The sequence below is a fragment of the Ochotona princeps genome, chromosome 14, assembly GCF_030435755.1.
Source record: "Ochotona princeps isolate mOchPri1 chromosome 14, mOchPri1.hap1, whole genome shotgun sequence".
Classification (NCBI taxonomy): Eukaryota; Metazoa; Chordata; class Mammalia; order Lagomorpha; family Ochotonidae; genus Ochotona; species Ochotona princeps.
The window spans coordinates 61,260,200-61,279,080 of NC_080845.1; the positions used below are offsets into that span (position 1 = coordinate 61,260,200).

General features: G+C 47.8%; 1 protein-coding gene across 12 annotated transcripts in view; it reads right to left on the reverse strand.

Moving 5' to 3' along the window:
* SPIN1 (spindlin 1) overlaps positions 1–18,881 on the reverse strand; it is a 68,743-nt gene that overhangs the window by 11,724 nt on the left and 38,138 nt on the right. For 5 of the 12 annotated variants that reach the window (XM_058672969.1, XM_058672977.1, XM_058672980.1 and 2 more), the window contains one exon: positions 12,064–12,112. In XM_058672969.1, the coding sequence (XP_058528952.1) occupies positions 12,064–12,112 (49 nt within the window). Of the gene's footprint in view, positions 1–257; positions 298–12,063; positions 12,113–17,515; positions 17,594–18,881 lie in introns of all 12 variants that reach the window. The other 7 variants (XM_058672974.1, XM_058672973.1, XM_058672976.1 and 4 more) reach the window with 3 other exon arrangements.

Genomic DNA, 18,881 nt, shown 5'->3' on the forward strand with positions numbered 1-18,881 from the left:
ATTCTAATTCTCCTCTGGCTGAAGCAACAATAACAAACTAGGTATTTGGGTTTTTCTTAAAAAGGAGTTGAGGCTGGCTTATTAACAACATATGACATCCAGTATGTCTTCAGCAGGCATATTATTAGACACTTAACTAAGTTATCTTATTGTTTATAACAAATGCTTAATGTACTACTAGAAATTACCAGAGCAACAGTGGAAATACATTTTTTCTCAATTATTACCAATTGAAAAAATCTACATATAATAGATACCTGGCTCTTGGTATCAGAAAAATCTTCATTTTCATTTCACCTTGAAACACAAAGATAAGGGACCAGACTTGGCTTGGATGCAAAGGGGAAGGTCAAAATCAAGACAAAGGATGCTAATAATACAAGAACAAAGCAGCTAACAGCAAAACATAACTTCCTTCCCAGTTATACGGAATAAAGCCCCAATTTGGTACACCATGAATAAAAGTGATTAATGCTCAGCAAGTAACACAAGTTTTTTAAAAACAACACTTTCTTGTGGGTTGCAGTATTTAAAACAATTGTAAGTAAACAATAACTTATTCTAGACCTGTTATGTAAATTTAGTCAAATTAGAAGTCCCAGAGCCTTGGCAGAGGAGGCATCTAACTAATCTAAGGAGTGGGAAGCCCACACCAGTCAGCCGAAGAGGAGTGCAAAGTTCAACAGTGTGCCTGCCAACTTAGTCCCTGCTCTGCAGAGCCCCAGGAAGGCAGGGCCTGCCCCAAGACACCTGCTGTTGGCTGAGGGAAGGCCTAAAGTCTCCGGAAGCCAGGAAAAAGCTCTTAAGCTAAGGAGTCCTCCAGTCCCTCTTCACTCAGATGAGGCAGGGGCAGATTTGGGCTGGACAGCACAGCAAAACAGCAAATGGAGAAAAGGGCAATCAAAAGTATTCTGACTGGCAGGAGAAGCCCAAAACAAACACTTAAAAGGAGTAGAGAAAACAATCCACTACCCTTCTGTAAACAAGAGTCAATCAGCCCAGCCTCTAGGCGGGTCAGCGCTGGCTTCCTGCCCTGCAGTCTCTTCTCAGGCCTTTGCATGCAGAGACCTCCTCAGCAACCATGCCAATTCCTCCTAACAAATGTCATCTATGAGCTGTCCTCATGGACACGCACCCTTGTCCACTATGTAAACAACATCAAAAATACAATACTAAACAAAAAAATGTCATTTGTGGTCACCTATCTCTCACAGGCTATTTCTCTAGAAAACTTTAATGCAAGAACACCTAAGAGGCTTGGAATGGAAAAGTTCAGAAATGACAAAGACATGCAGAAAATAGAAAAGGCAGAGAAATAACCAGCAATTACAACACAGACTGGAGAAGCATGGAAAAGCCAATGTAGCAAACAGATGAGGGAATGCAGACAAGACAGGATTCAGACAGGCACAGACAATAAACTCCAACTTCTTTCTTTCTTTTTTTTTTTTTTAAAGATTTATTCATTTTATTACAAAGTCAGATATACACAGAGGAGGAGAGACAGAGAGGAAGATCTTCCATCCAATGATTCACTCTCCAAGTGAGTCGCAACGGGCCGGTGCGCGCAGATCCGAAGCCGGGAACCAGGAACCTCTTCCAGGTCTCCCACGCGGGTGCAGGGTCCCAATGCATTGGGCCGTCCTCAACTGCTTTCCCAGGCCACAAGCAGGGAGCTGGATGGGAAGTGGAGCTGCCGGGATTAGAACCAGCACCCATATGGGATCCCGGGGCTTTGAAGGCGAGGACTTTAGCCGCTAGGCCATGCCACCGGGCCCTAAATTCCAACTTCTGCACAAGTTCTGAAACTTAAAATCAAAGACACAGAAAGGAATGCTAAAATCCATTTAATTCAGGGAATGCAAAGGCAACAGGAGAACCCTAAGAGCAGAATGTGCAGACTACCTGCTAAAGCTCAGACTGCCTCACAGCAGCGGACAAAGAACTCAAGTCAGCTCTGTTCACAGCAAAAAGCCAAGACCTTTGCCCAAAGAGTAAACGAAAGGAAAAGGTCTCAGGGGACAGGAGCATTTATTCTGTCAAGGCCTGCTTGGAGCTTAAACATCATCTGCATGCCATACAGAATCATCAACTTCACATGCAGGCTTCTATAGGTTTATTCAAACTCAAGTCTCACCTGCATTTAACTTAGCAGGGCCAGACCAAATGACTTCACCAATCTTGCGTGACCCATGCACTAGAGGTTTCCTACCTCTGGGACGAGGAACTATCAAGTCTGTAACCTGTAAGTGCTGAAAGCGTTCAGATACAAGAGAAAGTAGATTTCTCAACATCCAAAGCATCACTGGACTCCATCTGGTTTCCTTGGGGCTGTGCTTCTACGGCAAGAGCTTTCTTTTTAAGACAACCAACTAAATACCCCCAACCAATATTTACACCAAGTCTCCATGACATTCACTCTGCAGACAGGATTAGGCTTTCTTCACGCTTACAGCAAAGGCGAACACTAGGTTAAAGACCTTACTGAGGAGAAAAATGCACACCAGCCTCTAATTTACAAAAGATATCCCAGTACTACCAAAATTATAAGCAAATGCAGCATTTTTACCACTGTGGCAAATACTTTCTAGATGTCGCTAGTATTTCTTGAAGCTGGAGTTAACACTTCAAGACGTGGACTCTGAGTAAATCAGATGACCCTCCATACCAAGGTCAGCCTCTGCCAGCAGGCAGCATTCACTCCTTCCCCGGGCTGCATCCTACTGGCCGCCCTGGAGACCATGTCCTTGCACGTCCCCAGCCAATCTCTCTCTACATACACACTCGTTCTCGCTCTCTTAATGGCAGTTATTCTAGAGTTCTGGCCAGCAGCTCTTTGCTAGACTCACATGCATGGAGTGCTCTACATTTTCAACAAAGCGATTATACACTTAACCAATGGTGGATTTCCTGACTTACTACCTGTCCCTTCTACATTTACTATTCTATATATGACGACCATCAGCAAGCGTTCCTGAGAGTTCCTGGGATGCTTGTCATCACATTTCACTGTGACTTCAGCTGTCTTTAGGCAGCCCTCTTTAACAGCACAGGAGGCTGGGACTCTTCAGCAGGAACCCGCTTTACACCATAAAGAGGCACGGCCCTTCCTTTGGGGCATTTTCCCCACTCATCTTTCAGCAAAATAATTTTACCTTTATCTGTTTTAAAAGATTTATTTCTTTTTACTGGAAAGGCAGAGAGAAGGCGAGACAGAGAGGAAGATCTTCCATCTGATGGTTCACTCCCCAAGTGACTGCAACGGCTGGAACAGAGCCAATCCGAAGCCAGGAACAAAATTTCTTCTGGGTCTCTCACTTGGGTGCAGGGCCCCAAGGGTTTGGGCCGTCCTCGACTGCTTTCCCAGACCATAAGCAGGGAGCTGGATGGGAAGCAGAGTTGCTGGGATTAGAAGCAGCGCCCATATGGGATCCTGGCGTGTTCAAGGCGAGGACTTTTAGCCGCCAGGCCACCGCACTGGGACACCATTATCTTTTGCCGCGTTACATTCCTGATCTTACTCTCAACGTTTCGCTTTGCATTTTCTGCCATTCCCTTTCCCTTCCTTCCACGATGGATACAGCTGGAGCCACTGAGGCTCCTCCACAACACAGGGAGCTGCTGGCACAGCCAACGCTGCCACTTCTAGGCTTGCGGTGATCACCTGCCAAAATTTATCATATCCCAGCTTAGATTTCTCCACTAAATCTACAATTAATCAAAACCTATACTTCTTTTTCCCCATCTAAAACGACACTAACAAAAATCTTTATCAAAGAAAACTCAAAAACTTGACCTAGCTACTACTTTTACTAAAACTTGCTTCCAAACTGTTGTTTTCCATTTTGCTACTATCTTTTTATTTTTACATTTAAGTTTTTTGAAGATTTATTTATTTTTTTATTACAAAGTCAGATATACAGAGAGGAAGATCTTCTGTCCGATGATTCACTCCCCAAGTAAGCTGCAACGGCTGGTGCTGCGCCAATTTGAAGTGGGGAACCAGGAACCTCTCTTCCAGGTCTCCCACGTGGGTGCAGGGTCCCAAGGCTCTGGGCCGTCCTCAACTGCTTTCCCAGGCCACAAGCAGGGAGCTGGATGGGAAGTGGATCAGCTGGGATAAGAACCGGCACCCATATGGGATCCCGGCGCGTTCAAGGAGAGGACTTCAGCTGCTAGGCCATGCCGCCGGGCCCATTTTGCTACTATCTTAAAAATACTTTTAATCCAGCTTCCGGCTAATAGAAAAACAAATGACTAAAGTCCATGGGTCCCTGTCACCCACAGGAGACCAGGATGAGTGTTGGAGGCTAGTTCTGGCCAAGTTCAGTCCTGCCTGCTGCAGTCATTGTAGACTGAATCTGAAGGTATAAGATCTCCGTTTCACACAAGTTTAAAAGTAAAGCTCCCTGCTTGTGGCCTGGGAAGGCAGTAGAGGAAGGCCTAGGGCTTGGGATCCTGCACCCGTGTGGCAGACCTAGAGGATGATTTTGTGCTCCTGGCTCAGATCTGGTCATTGTAGCCACTTGGGGAGTGAATCAGCAGACAGAAGATATTCCTCTCTGTATATCTCACTTTCCAGTAAAAGTAAATAAAATCTTAAAAAAAAAAAAAAACAGGATAAAACGAGGTAACCATGCATATGCAAGTACACACATCTCAAAATGCTTTTATAAGACCTGAAAGTACATTTTTCAAAACAAATACCAGGGCCTGGAACGATGGCCTAGAAGTTAAAGTTCTCGCCTTACACATTCTGGGATCCCATATGGGCACCGGTTCTAACCCTGGCAGCCCCACTAACCATCCAGCTCCTTGCTTGTGGTCTGGGAAAGCAGTCGAGGAGAGTTCTAATCCTTGGGACCCTGAACGCACGTAGGAGACCTGGAGGAAGCTCCTGCCTTTGGATCGGCACAGCACCGGCCGTTGCAGTCACTTGGGGAATGAATCATCGGACGGAAGATCTTCCTCTGTCTTTCCTCCTCTCTGTGTATTGGACTTTGTAATAAAAATACATAAATCTTCAACAAATCATAATAAATCTTCAAACAAACCAACAAAACCAGAAACAATCTAATTCTACATGTAAGTATATGGCAAGACGTGCCTAGGGCAGCCAGGAAACCTGCGACCATGCTCACACCCCACAGTGGTGCAAGTTGGGGTCCCAGTAGTCCTACTTCCAATTCTGCTTCCGGATAACAGCCTGGGAAAAGCAGGGTGCCATAGCTTAGGGACCCTGCCACCCACCTAGGAGACCCTGAAGCTCCTGGTTTCACCTGGCTCAGTGCTAACTGCTGTGGCCATCTGGGGAGTGAACCAGCGGGTGGAAGACTGATCTCTTTCTGTGTCTGTCCCTTCTTCTACTACTCTTTCAAAATAAAGCAAGCACAGAGAGACTGAGAAGGAGACAGAGGGGGAAGGAGGGAGGGAGGGGACATTAGAGAAAGCAAGTTAAAGCCAGATGAGATACTAGCAAAAGGAAAAGGTCTTTGCTACTTTCCGTAGCACAGGAGTTGGATAGGAAGTGGAGCATTTAGAACCTTAACCAGTGCCCATATGGGATGCTCGCACCATAGGTACTGGTTGTCACAGCACCAGCCCTTAAATTATTAACTATCATTTACCAACAGATAAACATCTCTTCACAAAGAATATTGTAAAATAAATACCAAAACACTATGACTTAGGACATCCTGATTTACAGCAAGTCACAAAAGGTTACTCTCACATCAACTAAAGGGGAATTCTTAAAGAAAAATCAGAGTTAAACACCTAACAACCTCTTACTTTACTGCCATAAACCATTTCTTGAGAAAAAAGAGGCACAAGAAAAAGAGGTATTTATCATCATGGAGAATGAGCTGCTTAACAGTATCCAGAAGATGAAATGATGATATAGTTATTAAAATCATGGAAAAAAGTACATTTCTAAAGCCTACAAATATAGAAACTGGACCACATGAAAAGTTTTCATACACGCAATTATCCATAGATACGTATGGAGATGTTCAAATATGTTAAATTAGTAACATCTATAACCTCTGAACAACAGCATTAGCAAAGCAGCCCATTTCAGCTTCGGATGGATCTGGCTCCAGGACCCTCCCTTCTCATGAAGATACAAAACTCCAGGAATGTGTGAGTACCATATATAAAGGATGCAACATTTGCAAAAACCCCGTGTCTATCCTTCCTTCAACTGTGAATCATCTCAACATTACTTGTACTACTTAAAGTTCAATCACCTACTAGTTACGTGACCATGGACAGTTCCACACCCTGTGCACCAACTTCCTCATCTAACATAAGAGCTCATAGTAGGGCCCGGTGCAAAGTCCTGGCCTTGCATGCTCCAGGATCCCATATGGGTGCCAGTTCCAATCCCAGCAGCCCTGCTTCCCATCCAACTCCCTGCTTGCAGCTTGGAAAAGCAGTTGAGGATGGTCTTGGGACCCTGCACCCATGTGGGAAACCCGGAAGAAGCATCTAGTTCCTGGCTTCAGATTGGCTCAGCTCTGGCCATTGCGGCTGCTTGGGGAGTGAATCAGCAGACAGAAGATCTTCCTCTCTGTCTCTCCTCCTCTCTGCATATCTGACTTTACAATAAAAATATATAAATCTAGGGCCTGGCGGCGTGGCCTAGCAGCTAAAGTCCTCGCCTTGAACACCCCGGGATCCCATACGGGCACCGGTTCTAATCCCGGCAGCTCCACTTCCCATCCAGCTCCCTGCTTGTGGCCTGGGAAAGCAGTCGAGGACAGACCAATGCATTGGGACCCTGCACCCGCGTGGGAGACCTGGAAGAGGTTCCTGGTTCCCGGCTTCGGATCGGCTCGCACCGGCCCGTTGCGGCTCACTTGGGGAGTGAATCATCGGACAGATCTTCCTCTCTGTCTCTCCTCCTCTGTGTATATCTGGCTGTAATAAAATGAATAAATCTTTAAAAAAAATAAAATAAATATATAAATCTAAAAAAAGAGTTCACAGTAGCTATTTTTAAAAATGTTATTTTTAATGTTGTTTACATAGCTTACATGAGGACCACTGATTAGGGTGGGGAGGGTCAAGTTATGGTGGAAGGTGGGTGGAACAAATGATTCCAATTTTCCTTTTCTTTGCTTCCAAGGTTCACTGGCTGACAGAGTCCACCTTAATGCATCCACTTACCCAGACACCTGGCCAGGAGAGTTGTCCAACCTGTTCTGCTTCCATCTTCTATATGGTACTCAACATCCTCTGCAAGCCTAAATGAGCTGGCCCCCACCCATGCACCTGGGCATGCTGTCCACTGCACAGGCATCAGCAATTGAGGCATTATCCTGATATATGAATTCCAAGGTCAGACCACAAATACAATGATTCTGCCTGTGGCCAGAATTTCAAATCCAGTAGTCCAGTTGGGAATTCTCCCAAGAAAACTCACCTGGGGTGACTCCAGCCCTGACTCGCACTTGCCAGCCAATACAGGGGCCGGTTCAGTCTGTCACCTGCATCAACCTATGCATACACTGGTGATTGTAGCTGTCAGCTCAGTTCCATCCACAGCCCCAAGGTCCTATGCAAACCAGTGGGTGCTGTGGTTCAGCCCAACCCAGCATGCCATAGACCTGACCCTTGTGCACACCAGCAGGAATTGAAGCCTGGCTGGGGAGACCTCCAACTGCCCTCCATCAGGCCTGCCCACACCCTTGGTTTCTGTGTGGGCCAGTACATGGAGCATATTAGTCTGGTCCTTGCCATATCCCAATGGGGCTCTCATGTATGGGTGTTGCAGCTTAGCTCAGCCCACTCCAGTCCACACATATCCAACAGGTACTGCTGCCTTGTCCAGTCACACCCACCCCCAGCCCTGGCTCTCACGCACACCAGCAGGAGGTGCATCTTGGCAGAGGAGTACCCACAGTTTTCCTACTAGGACCACTCCCAGTCTCAGGTCTTGCACTTTTGCAGGGTGTACTTCGGTCCAGTCTGACACAACTTGCACCCTTTCCCGGCACCTATTGCTGCAGCAAAGCCCAGGCAGTAAGCATTAATCCTTGCCGTTGTTTTTTTTTTTTTCATATATATATTTTTTTATTACAGCCAGATATACACAGAGGAGGAGAGACAGAGAGGAAGATCTTCCATCCGATGACTCACTCCCCAAGTGAGTCGCAACGGGCTGGTGCGCGCCGATCTGAAGCCGGGAACCTGGAACCTTTTCCGGGTCTCCCACGCGGGTGCAGGGTCCCAATGCTTTGGGCCGTCCTCGACTGCTTTCCCAGGCCACAAGCAGGGAGCTGGATGGGAAGTGGAGCTGCTGGGATTAGAACCGGCGCCCATATGGGATCCCGGGGCTTTCAAGGCGAGGACTTTAGCCGCTAGGCCACGCCGCCGGGCCCCATCCTTGCCGTTGTATGCACCAATGGATGAGGTGGCCTGGCCTAGCCCATCCCTCCCCCAAATCCAGCTAACCTGCAGGCTGATGGCTGCTGAAGCCCTACACAGCTCGGATCATGCTCAGTTCCAGCTCTTATGTCCCCCATGGGAATAGCGACCCAGCAAGAAGGCTCCCACAATCTCAACAGGCTCACTCTTGGCCTGACGTCTTACATGTGCTGGTAGGTACTACAGCCCAGTCAGGCATGGCCCATCTTTTTTTTTTTTTAAAGATTTTATTTATTTTATTACAAAGTCAGATATACAGAGAGGAAGATCTTCCGTCCGATGATTCACTCCCCAAGTGACTGCAACGGCTGGTGCTGTGCCGATCCGAAGCCGGGAACCAGGAACCTCTCTTCCAGGTCTCCCACGCGGGTGCAGGGTTCCAAGTCTCTGGGCTGTGCTCGACTGCTTTCCCAGGCCACAAGCAGGGAGCTGGATGGGAAATGGAGCTGCCGGGATTAGAACCGGCGTCCATATGGGATCCTGGCGCGTTCAAGGCGAGGACTTTAGCTGGTAGGCCACACCGCCGCCGGGCCCAGGCATGGTCCATCTTGCCTTGGCATTCCTTGACAGGTGCTGCAACCTAGCTCCACCTGGCCTGCCCTCAACTGCAGCCCAGTCCCGGCCCTAATGTGAACCAGTGGGTATTGTGTACCAGCCCACCCTGGCCTGCATCCCGCATTGACGCTCATACCTGTCAGCAGGTGTTGCAGACCAGTCCAATCCAGCCCACCCCCGATCTGACCCAATGTACGCCGATGGGTACTACAGCCAAGCCTAGACTGGCACCTAATCTCAGTTCTCATACTCACCAGCTGGCGCCATATCTTAACAGAGTAATTCCCCAGGTTCCTAGTCACAGACCTTGCGCATACTAGTGGGTGTTTGGCACAGCCTGATTTGGCCTAACTCTAGCTCTGACATTCACCAGTGGGTACCATGGCCTTGCCAAACCAGCCCATACCCATTATGGCTCTCACTGGTGGGTGCTACAGCTTGGCTTGGCTACAGCCCTACCTGACCCACCCCCAGACCCGGCTCTCAGGTGGATCAGCGGGTTCCATGATCTAGTCCAGCCCATCCCACACTCACTCCGCCTCTCGCGAGCACCAGCAGGTGCTGTAACCTAGCACAATCGGCACAACCCTAGACCCGGCTCGCACATACGCCAAGGGATGCTGCAGCCATGTTCAGCCAGTCTGCCCCCATTCTCAACTCTTGTGCTCACCAGTGGGAACTGAAGCTCAGTTGGGGCATTCCCTTAGCTCCCCTAACAGGCTAGCTCCAGCCACAGATCTTGAGCATGCCAGTCGTTGCTCTGACCTGGCCTAGCACAGCTTATCCCCCATATTTTTCTTCTTCTTTTTTAATTAGAAAGTCAGATATAGAGAGAGAAGAGACAGAAAGGAAGATCTCCCAGCCACTGATTCACTCCCCAAGTGGCTATAACGGCCAGAGCTGAGCTGATCCGAAGCCAGGAGCCAGGAGCCAGCAGAGCTTCCTCTGGGTCTCCCACACGGGTGCAGGATCCCAAGCCTTTGGGCCGTCCTCAGCTGCTTTTCCAAGCCATGAACAGGGAGGTGGATGGGAAGCACGGTTTCCGGGATTAGAACCAGCGTCCACATGGGATCCCGGCATGTGCAAGGTGAAGACTTTAACCACTAGGCTACTGTGCCAGGCCCTATCTCCCATCATGATTGTTGCCATCGAATGCTGCAGTCTGGCATGGTCCACTCGCCCCGCAGCCCCGCCCAGGTCCCAACTCTGGCTGGCTGGCACTATAGCCTATCCCTACCCAGTCAGCCCTCATCCCTGGTTCTCATGCAAACCAATCAGTGTGACATCGCAGCCCACCATGGCCAACACTGTACTTTGGCTCCTGTGCTATGGTTTGGCTCAGCCCTCCCTGGTCTACCCTCTTAGCCAGACTGCACATTTGCTGAAGAACAGAGCAGCCTTGCCCACCTGGCTCACACCCAGCCCTGACTCTCATGCTCACCAGCAGAGGCTATGGTCCACCAGAGTTTGCCAAGTTCACTCACTAGGCCCACTCCAAGATTGGAATCCCACATGTGCCAATGGGTGCTAGACCCCTACACCACCATAGTCTGCCCTCCTGCTTCGGCCTTTGCATGTGCTGGTAGATATTGAGGCCCAGCCTGACTCACATCCAATTCATGGGTACATGTTGTTCCTGCAGCCTGGGCCAGCCCAGCCTATTCCCAACCCCAGTTGTCATAAGTGTCAGTGAGTTTCTTGGTCATGCATAGGTCAACCCATTATCACCCCCAACCCTCGAAGAAACCAGTAGATATTGCAGTACCACAGGGATGAGCCCACAAATCGCCCAAAGAACCTGCCCTCAGATCCAGTTCTCCTGAGTGCCAGTTGGTAACATGGCCCACTGTAACATGCCCCTCCTATCCTGACACTGGCGGGTACAGTGACCTAGCCCTGCCAAGCAGGCCTCCCAGCCCTAGCTTTCCTGTGCACTGCTAGGTAGTGGTAGAGGCCAACTAGCCCAGCTCAGGCTTCCCACTGTAGGCGGGTGCACTGGTCTGACCCAGAAAGGTGCTCCAGCTTCCCTCCTCCATTCTGCTTGGCCTCAGCCCCCTCGCTTCCCTGCAAGTGCAGTGGCCTGGTTGGTGAAAGCCCCAGAAGTCACACCTCACCTGTAATGTACACCCTCAGTGGCCACCATGATTCATACATCCCTATGTCTCATTCCCTAAGCAATGCACAGCCCCGATGCCCACAAGTACAGCGGGGTAGCCTGTCACCTGGAGTCCTGCCCACCTGCCCAGGACCCCATCAGGGACAACACAAAGACAATGATATTCTTTGTCAATGATTAGTATTTTTAGCTTAATAACTAGAAAGGAAGTGTTTGCTTCACCAGCACACACACTAAATGGAAGAGAGAAAAAAAAGTAGACTACAGATAAGTCAGAAAGAACCACACAAGTTGGTTACCTCTTCCAACATCACCATGAAGTGGAAATGTATGCTCAGTCTGTGGGGGTGGTAGGGGCAGGTTTGTATTTGAAAACTAAAAGAACTAGTATTTAATGCTAGATACTATCTCAACTAACTTTTTCCCACAAGCAGCACTTAGAAAGCGGAAGCAAAGAGTGTCTGGAAATTCCCCAAACAGTGTCAGACAGGGCAGGAACACACATTCACAAAGAGCAAGGTGTCTGGCTGATAGCAAGCACACAAGCTTATTGAGTGGAAATACACAAACACAACTCTCCCACAGGGCCTGGGGTCTGGTATGTCAGCCCTACATCCTAACCCAGACTAGCAGCTCACAGGGACAGGTCCCACTGCTTGGAGCCTCTCCCTCAGCATCAGGTCCCGTGTCTGCTCCAGCTCCAAAGCTCCAAGATGTCCAGCCAGTGCAGCCAGCCAGGGGATCACTTGTGACGTGTCCTGAGGGGCTTCACTCCTCTCAATTCCTGGCAGTCATGCTGGTGAAGAGTGAGGCTCCAATTTTGCTTTACTCGATTTGGTTTCCTTAAAACTTTCACATGAGGTGGCACTGTGGCAGTCACTGCTTGCAACACACGCAGCCCATATGCATGCTGGCTAACCACAGAGCATAACACACTGGAAGCAAGTTTTAGAAGAGCTTACTTGTGGGACGTCCGCTTCTTCATCATGTTTGCAGACACTCCAGCATGGCCTGTAAGAGAGGTGAGTTACAATCAAGGAAAATGTATGAAACACAGCTGAGAACACACAGAGAAATTAACCACCAGCGGCCCACACGTAAGAGTCATTTGTTCACTGTTTCAAAGAGGACGACGTAAGGCCTCTGGGAGTACAAGGGGCAGTGCACAGGCAGCAATTCCTCCCCACCCAACACCAGCTCAAGGTGGGCACCATATTCACACACAGACGCTGTAACCAAAGTGAGTGGGCACTGCAGCCAGAGTGCAACATGGTACGCAACTGTCCTCCTGTTGTGTAAATTGAGAATGGGACAAAATACACAGGTATCTGGATTCAAACAGCAAAGCGGCACCAAATAGAGTCTATGAGAACCTGGCAAGGAAAGAGGGATGAGCAAGTTTCCCAGACATCCCAAGAAGGGACCAGAAGTGAGGTCAGGACTGTGGAGCCAGTGCAGGCCAGGGGGAGCTGCCGCGGAGGAACAGCCTCTAAGGCCTCCAGGAAGTGGTCTTCAGTCTCTGGCTAAGCCCAAGTCTGCATATAAAGAATTCTGAGAAATCAGTGATCAAAGTTGGTCCAACTCCACTCAGCTGCTTCAGCACGTGGGCCAAGTCACAAACTTCAAAAGGGGGACCCCCACTAAGAAGCTGGAGGAAGCCTCACATCCATCCTCAGCACCTCCTGCCCTATAAACCTTCACATTCTTTATGAAATATCAGCAACTGTCTTAATACTCAACCACAGTTTGTGGAATATCTAACACTCCAATAAAAACTGTGTGCAGAAAGATAATCACAATCCCATAACCAAGTGAATCATAGCCAAAACGAAGTATTTAGAAGGGCATGAAGAAACTGATTAAGTCCAACTATTTGAAGAATACAAATACTTAAAAATACTTACAAATACTTTAAAAATAGAAAATACAAAAGAAACAAAAGACAGGAGTGAAAGATATAGCATATCAAGTGAAAAGTTCACTGACTGTGGTTAATGAAACAGACCCTTAGTGTGCGGGAGCACAGCCCTACTGACAAACCACCCTAAGGGGGGAAATAAGGGAGAAAGGAACACAGCCCCAGGGAGCCGCGGGACCGCATGAACTGGTCTGACACACAGGAAACTGGACACGAATTTGAAGGAAGAAAAAAAGAGTATAAAGTTTTCCACTGGTAATAAACAATGTACGACCACAGAGCCAACAAAAGAGCAAAAACAGAAGCATGCTGGGGCAGACACCGTGGTAGAGCATCACGTGAGACGCCCACATTTGACATCAAAGTGCCTGGCTAGAGCCTCAACTTACTCCACTTGCAACCTAGCCTCCTTTGCTAAAGCCCCATGGATGCAGCCAGTCACGGCTCAGTGCTGGGCCTCTGCTACCTACCTAGGAGATCTGGACCGAGTTCTGGACTCCTGGCTTTGGCCTGACCTACTATCTTTGTCTTTTGCAGTCTTCTGGGGGAATGAACCAGAGGATGGAAGTTGCTCTCTCTCTCTGGTTCGCTTGATCTTGCTCATTCCACCTCTCAAGTAGATGAAAGCAACATTCAAAAAAAGTGGGTATTTGGCCTAGCAGCCAAGACCCACATGAGGCGGGCAGTACTGTCAGAACAGTAGTTAAATCCACTGCCTACAATGTGTGACGCGTACGAGTGCTGGGTCTGGTTCCAAACAGCATACTTCTGATGCAGCTCCCTGTTAAGGCACCTAGAAAAGCAGCAGAGGATGGAAAAATGCTTGGGCCCCTCCATGCCAGCCATGTGTTTCTGGCTCCTGCCTGGCCTGCCTCAGCCTTTGCAGCCATTTGTAGTGTGAACCAGCAGACAGTTCCGTTCTCTGTAACTCTGCCTTGTAAGTGATTGAGGGAATAAATCAATCTATATAAACCAATAATGCAGACCATATGTGGCAGCAGTGATTGTCCAAGAAGCTGGGTTCTTGCAGCCCTTGTAGGAGACACAGTGGAAGCCTTCTGGGCTTCCACCTTGCCCCTACAGTTGTGGTCATCTGTGGAATGAACCAGCAGATCACAACTCTATCTACTGTGTGTATTCTCTCTGTTTCTTGAATAATTTAAAAGCAAAGTACCTCGCACCAATGTTCTTCCGGATCAAATTTCTGAGGCCAACTGGCAAAGAGAATATTTAAAGCCAGCCAGGACTGAGTGCTTGTCACGGCGGTTAAGGCGCGACATGAGACGCCAGCACCCCTCATGAGAAGCCATGGCATCACTGCTGCAACTCAAGCTTCCTGCCAGAGTGCGCCCTGGGAGGCACCAGGTCACCCCAGGGGCAGGACTGCATTCTGACCTTCTGGCTTCAGTCCGGTCTAATCCCAGCAGCTGCAGCTGTCTGAGGAATGAACCACTGGAGAGGTCTTTATCCTCCCTCTTTCTCTGCTTTTTAAACAACCAATAACAATTAAAAAAAAAAATTCACTCGTATGAAAATAGCCAAAGAAGAGCAGGCACACTGACATAGGGAAACAGCTGAAACAGCGGTTCTAGATTTGTTGTCCCACAAGGAATATAACTGAAGCACTACAAGACAAGCCAACCAGGCAGCAGGTCAAACTGCCACTCAGAATTCCTGGCAGGCAGCGGACCATCGCTCAAACACTGAGTCCCTGCCACCAGCATGGGAAACCTGGACAGAATTCCTAGCTCCTGGCTTCAGCCTGGACCAGCCGGGAAGTAAGCCAGTAAATACAACTTACCGTTCTCTCTGCCTCTGCAAACATGTATGTATGTATTGTTCCACATCTCAAAATAAAAAATAAACATTTTTAGGGCCTGGCACGGTAGTCTAGTGGCTAAAGTCCTTGTCTTGTACATGCTAGGATCCCATATCAGCGCCGGTTCTAATCCTGGCGGTCATACTTCCCATCCAGCTCCCTGCTTATGGCCTGGGAGGGCAGTGGATGACGGCCCCCAAGGCCTTGAGACATGCTTGGGAGACCTAGAAGAGGCTCCTGGTTCCTGGTTTCAGATCGGCTCAGCTCCAGCCGCTGTGGCCACTTGGGGAATGAACCAGCAGACAGGAGATCTTCCTCTCGTCTCTTGTCCTCCTCTCTGTGTATCTAACTTGGCAAGCGACAAAATCTTTTTAAAAATAAACATTTTAAAAATGGGCGTTGTAGGCATTTGGAGAGTAAACTAGAACTCTGGCTAGCTGTCTTGCTCAAAAATAAATAAAGTTTTAAAAAGGGTAATTCAAAAATGTAAGACGGCCAATTCACCAAGAAGGCATGCTCCTTAACACATCTGAACCTAATTCCATGAACAGCGTTCGGCGCTGTGGTACACTGAGTAAAGTCGCCATGATGCTGCCATCCCATGAGTACTGCTCCATGTCCCAGTGCCCCATTGTGAGGCTGTGCCTGCTAACAGCCTGGGAAAGCAGTGAAGATGCCCGCAGTGTTTGGGCCATAGAGCTCCTGGCTTTGCCCTGTACCAGCCTTGGCCACTGCAGCCTGCTGGGGAGTGATCCAGAGGATGGAAAACCTTTCTGTCTCCCTTTCTGCCAAGTCTGACTTTCACACAAGTAAGTAAAGCTTAAAATAAAACAAAACACGTGAAGCAAAAATTGATGACATACCCAGGAAGGAAACATGTGAAATCGTACATTACACAACTTCTCCAGGCTCAGCAACTGATGTGACTAACTGAAATGAAGACTACATGAAATCAAGAGCTATTGACGGTCATGAACCGCCCATCTAACTTGGCTGACATTTCTAGAAAACTGGACCAATTATGCCAAAGCACACATTTTTCCAAGTTGGCACAGAAACATTCATCCATGTACCAGCACATGTCAACTCATAGCAGAAGTTTCAATATACTTAAAGATAATTTGAAATCATAAAAACATAACCTCTTACCACATTACAGTTAAGCCAGAAATAATAAACGAAATATTATCTAAAAAATTAAGCATCTTAAAAAAATTTTTTTAAGATTTATTTACTTGAAACATGGAGTGATGGAGAAAAAGAGGTTTTGCTTCCACTGCCTTCTCTAGGTGGCAAGCTCTGGAGCCACCCCCTCCACAACTCCCACTGGGTGACCAAATCTGGGCTCTCAGTGGCCACGCCAGCAGGCACATTAACCAGAAATCATCAGAAGCAAAATAACTGGGACTCACGCTGGCACTGATGGGGGTTTCAGCACAGCCAGCAGTGGCTTAAGTACTGCACCACAACACTAGCTCCCCAACAATAGCTTTCTAAAGAGCCATAGCTCAAAGGCAAACTCACAGAAATAACCCATCAACATTTACCAAGCAGCACTAACAATATTCATCAGGAACATCGTTTAAAATGATAAAGTATGAAGGGAGAAAGGACTTCTCGAGGCTCTGGAGTGTTGTGGCATATCATGTTAAGCCACTGCCTGCAACACTGAAGTCCCATATGGGTGCAGATTCAAGACCACGATGATGCCCCTGGGGAAGCAGAGGAAGATGGCCCAAGTTCTTAAGCACCTGCATCCACATGAAAGCCCTAGAAGAGGTTCTGCTTTGGTCTGACACAGCCTGGGTGGCCGTGACCATTTGGAAAGCGAGCCAGCAAATGAAAGATTTCTTCTCTCTCTCTCGCCCTCTCCCCGTGTGTATACCTCTTCTGTGTAGCTCTGGCTTTCAAATAAATAACATTAAAAAAAAAAAAAAAAAAAAGACTTCTTACCATGAAGTCAGCACAGTGGAGAGGGCAGAAGGAGGCTCCTGACCATCTGCCATTGTCCTCTCCAGCACTTACAGTGAGCTGTGCTCTGAAGCACGCATTTCAATATTGTTGCATTTATAACATTCAAAAGTTAACTAAACATAGCTGAAGTTCAGAGACAAGGATGTTGTGATGGGGGATCTGAGTGCAGAGAGCAAGTATGACTTGCCTCTCCAGAGTGATGAGGAGATGGGCAAGGAGGGGGCACTAGTGGTGAAGTGAGCATGTGCCAGCAGCAAATCCTCCAGCAGTATTCCTGTGACACCTCTCGGCTGCACAGCAGACCAGAAGGAGCGAGGGGAAAAGGAAAAAGGCAGGATCCAAACCCCTCTATCCCAATATGCACAACACCCCACTGGGTACATCACGTGCTGACTTCTGGGCAAGGCAGCTGCTTCATGGGCCAATCAGGCAGACATCATATCTGCCTTTCAACAAAAAACTACAAGGTACATTAAACACAAAAATGGACTGAAGAGACTGAACATGTATCAGAACCAGACTCAGAAATGGCAGGATGTTGGAGTGATTAGGACAGGAATTTGAAATCATTAATATGCTGCAAACTTGAGTGAATAAGTGACCAAAAAAAAAAAAAGATTCTAGACACAGATCTTACACCTTTACAAAAATGAGGTTAAAACGGGGACACAAACCTAAGTTAACATATGAAATTATAAAATACCTGGTAGGTAACACAGGGACAATCTAGACAACTTAGGCTACAGCAATGACTTGCTAGGTATAACACCAAAGGTATCATCTATCAGAAAAACAAAAATCTGTAAGAAGCTGGGACTTCAAGAAAACCTTAAATGCTGAAGACAAGGTCAAGAGAGCCCATGGTCACACAAGCCCCAGATTAGGAGCAAGTACCTGCACCAGAAACACCTAATTCAGGAGGTCTGGCTATAGCAGCTCTGCTGCGGTGACAAGATGCGGACTCGCAGAGCTTTCTGGTCACACAATCAGACCTTAGCTGTCCCTGAGCCTGTCCCCACAGCAGTGTGTGACCTCTCCACGTGTTTTCAGAACCTCCAACTCTCAAAAGTGTCAAGAGAACTTGGCCCACTTCTCAATCTTCAGAAACCCCAGGAAACTTAAGAAACCCCTCTAATAAAATTGCCCTGAAGTTCTCCACTATTAGACAAAAACACTAGAAAATGCAAAATTAAAGAGGTAATCAAAGATCTGGGCTTGCCAAGGTCCACAGGAAGACAAAGCTCACAGAGTACAGGGCTCTTCAGTGTAGGAAAATCATCCTGCATGACCCTGTAGTGGCAGACGCACACCATCACATCTCTGCTCCTGACCACCCATGCACAAGATCAAGAGGAAGCCCAGTGTGAATCCCTGCTCCGGGTGCTGACCACACACTCAGAGGAGGCTGAAATCAGACAAGCATGTAGGATACAGACAGGGGGAGAGCTATAAGTCTGTGAAGAAAAGGAGTAACAGGAATTTTGTGTATTTTCCATTCCATTTTGCTCTAAGTTCAAAAGTAAGATCTAATTAAAACATTCCTCAAGGGGCAAGCATTGTGGAGCTATTTCGGAGTGAATCATTGAATGGAAGTTCTCTTTCTCTTTCTGTACCCTGTCATTCTGCTTTTTCAATAATTTTTTAAAAAAGATTTAATTATTTTTATTACAAAGTCAGATATACAGAGAGGAGGAGAGACAGAGAGGAAGATCTTCCCTCTGATGATTCACTCCCCAAGTGAGCCACAATGGCCGGTGCTGCGCCGATCCGAAGCCGGGAACCAGGAACCTCCTCCAGGTCTCCCACATGGATGCAGGGTTCCAAGGCTTTGGGCCGTCCTCGACTGCTTTCCCAGGCCACAAGGAGGGAGCTGGATGGGAAGTGGAGCAGCCGGGATTAGAACCGGCGCCCATATGGGATCCCGGCACGTCCAAGGCAAGGACTTTAGCCGCTAGGCCACGCCGCGGGGCCCCTTCAATAAATTTTTAAAGACTTCAGAATCTTTTTAAGAGACACAACACAGACCCCACATTTTCTCCAGGAAATGACTCATACCATAAAAAGTGAAA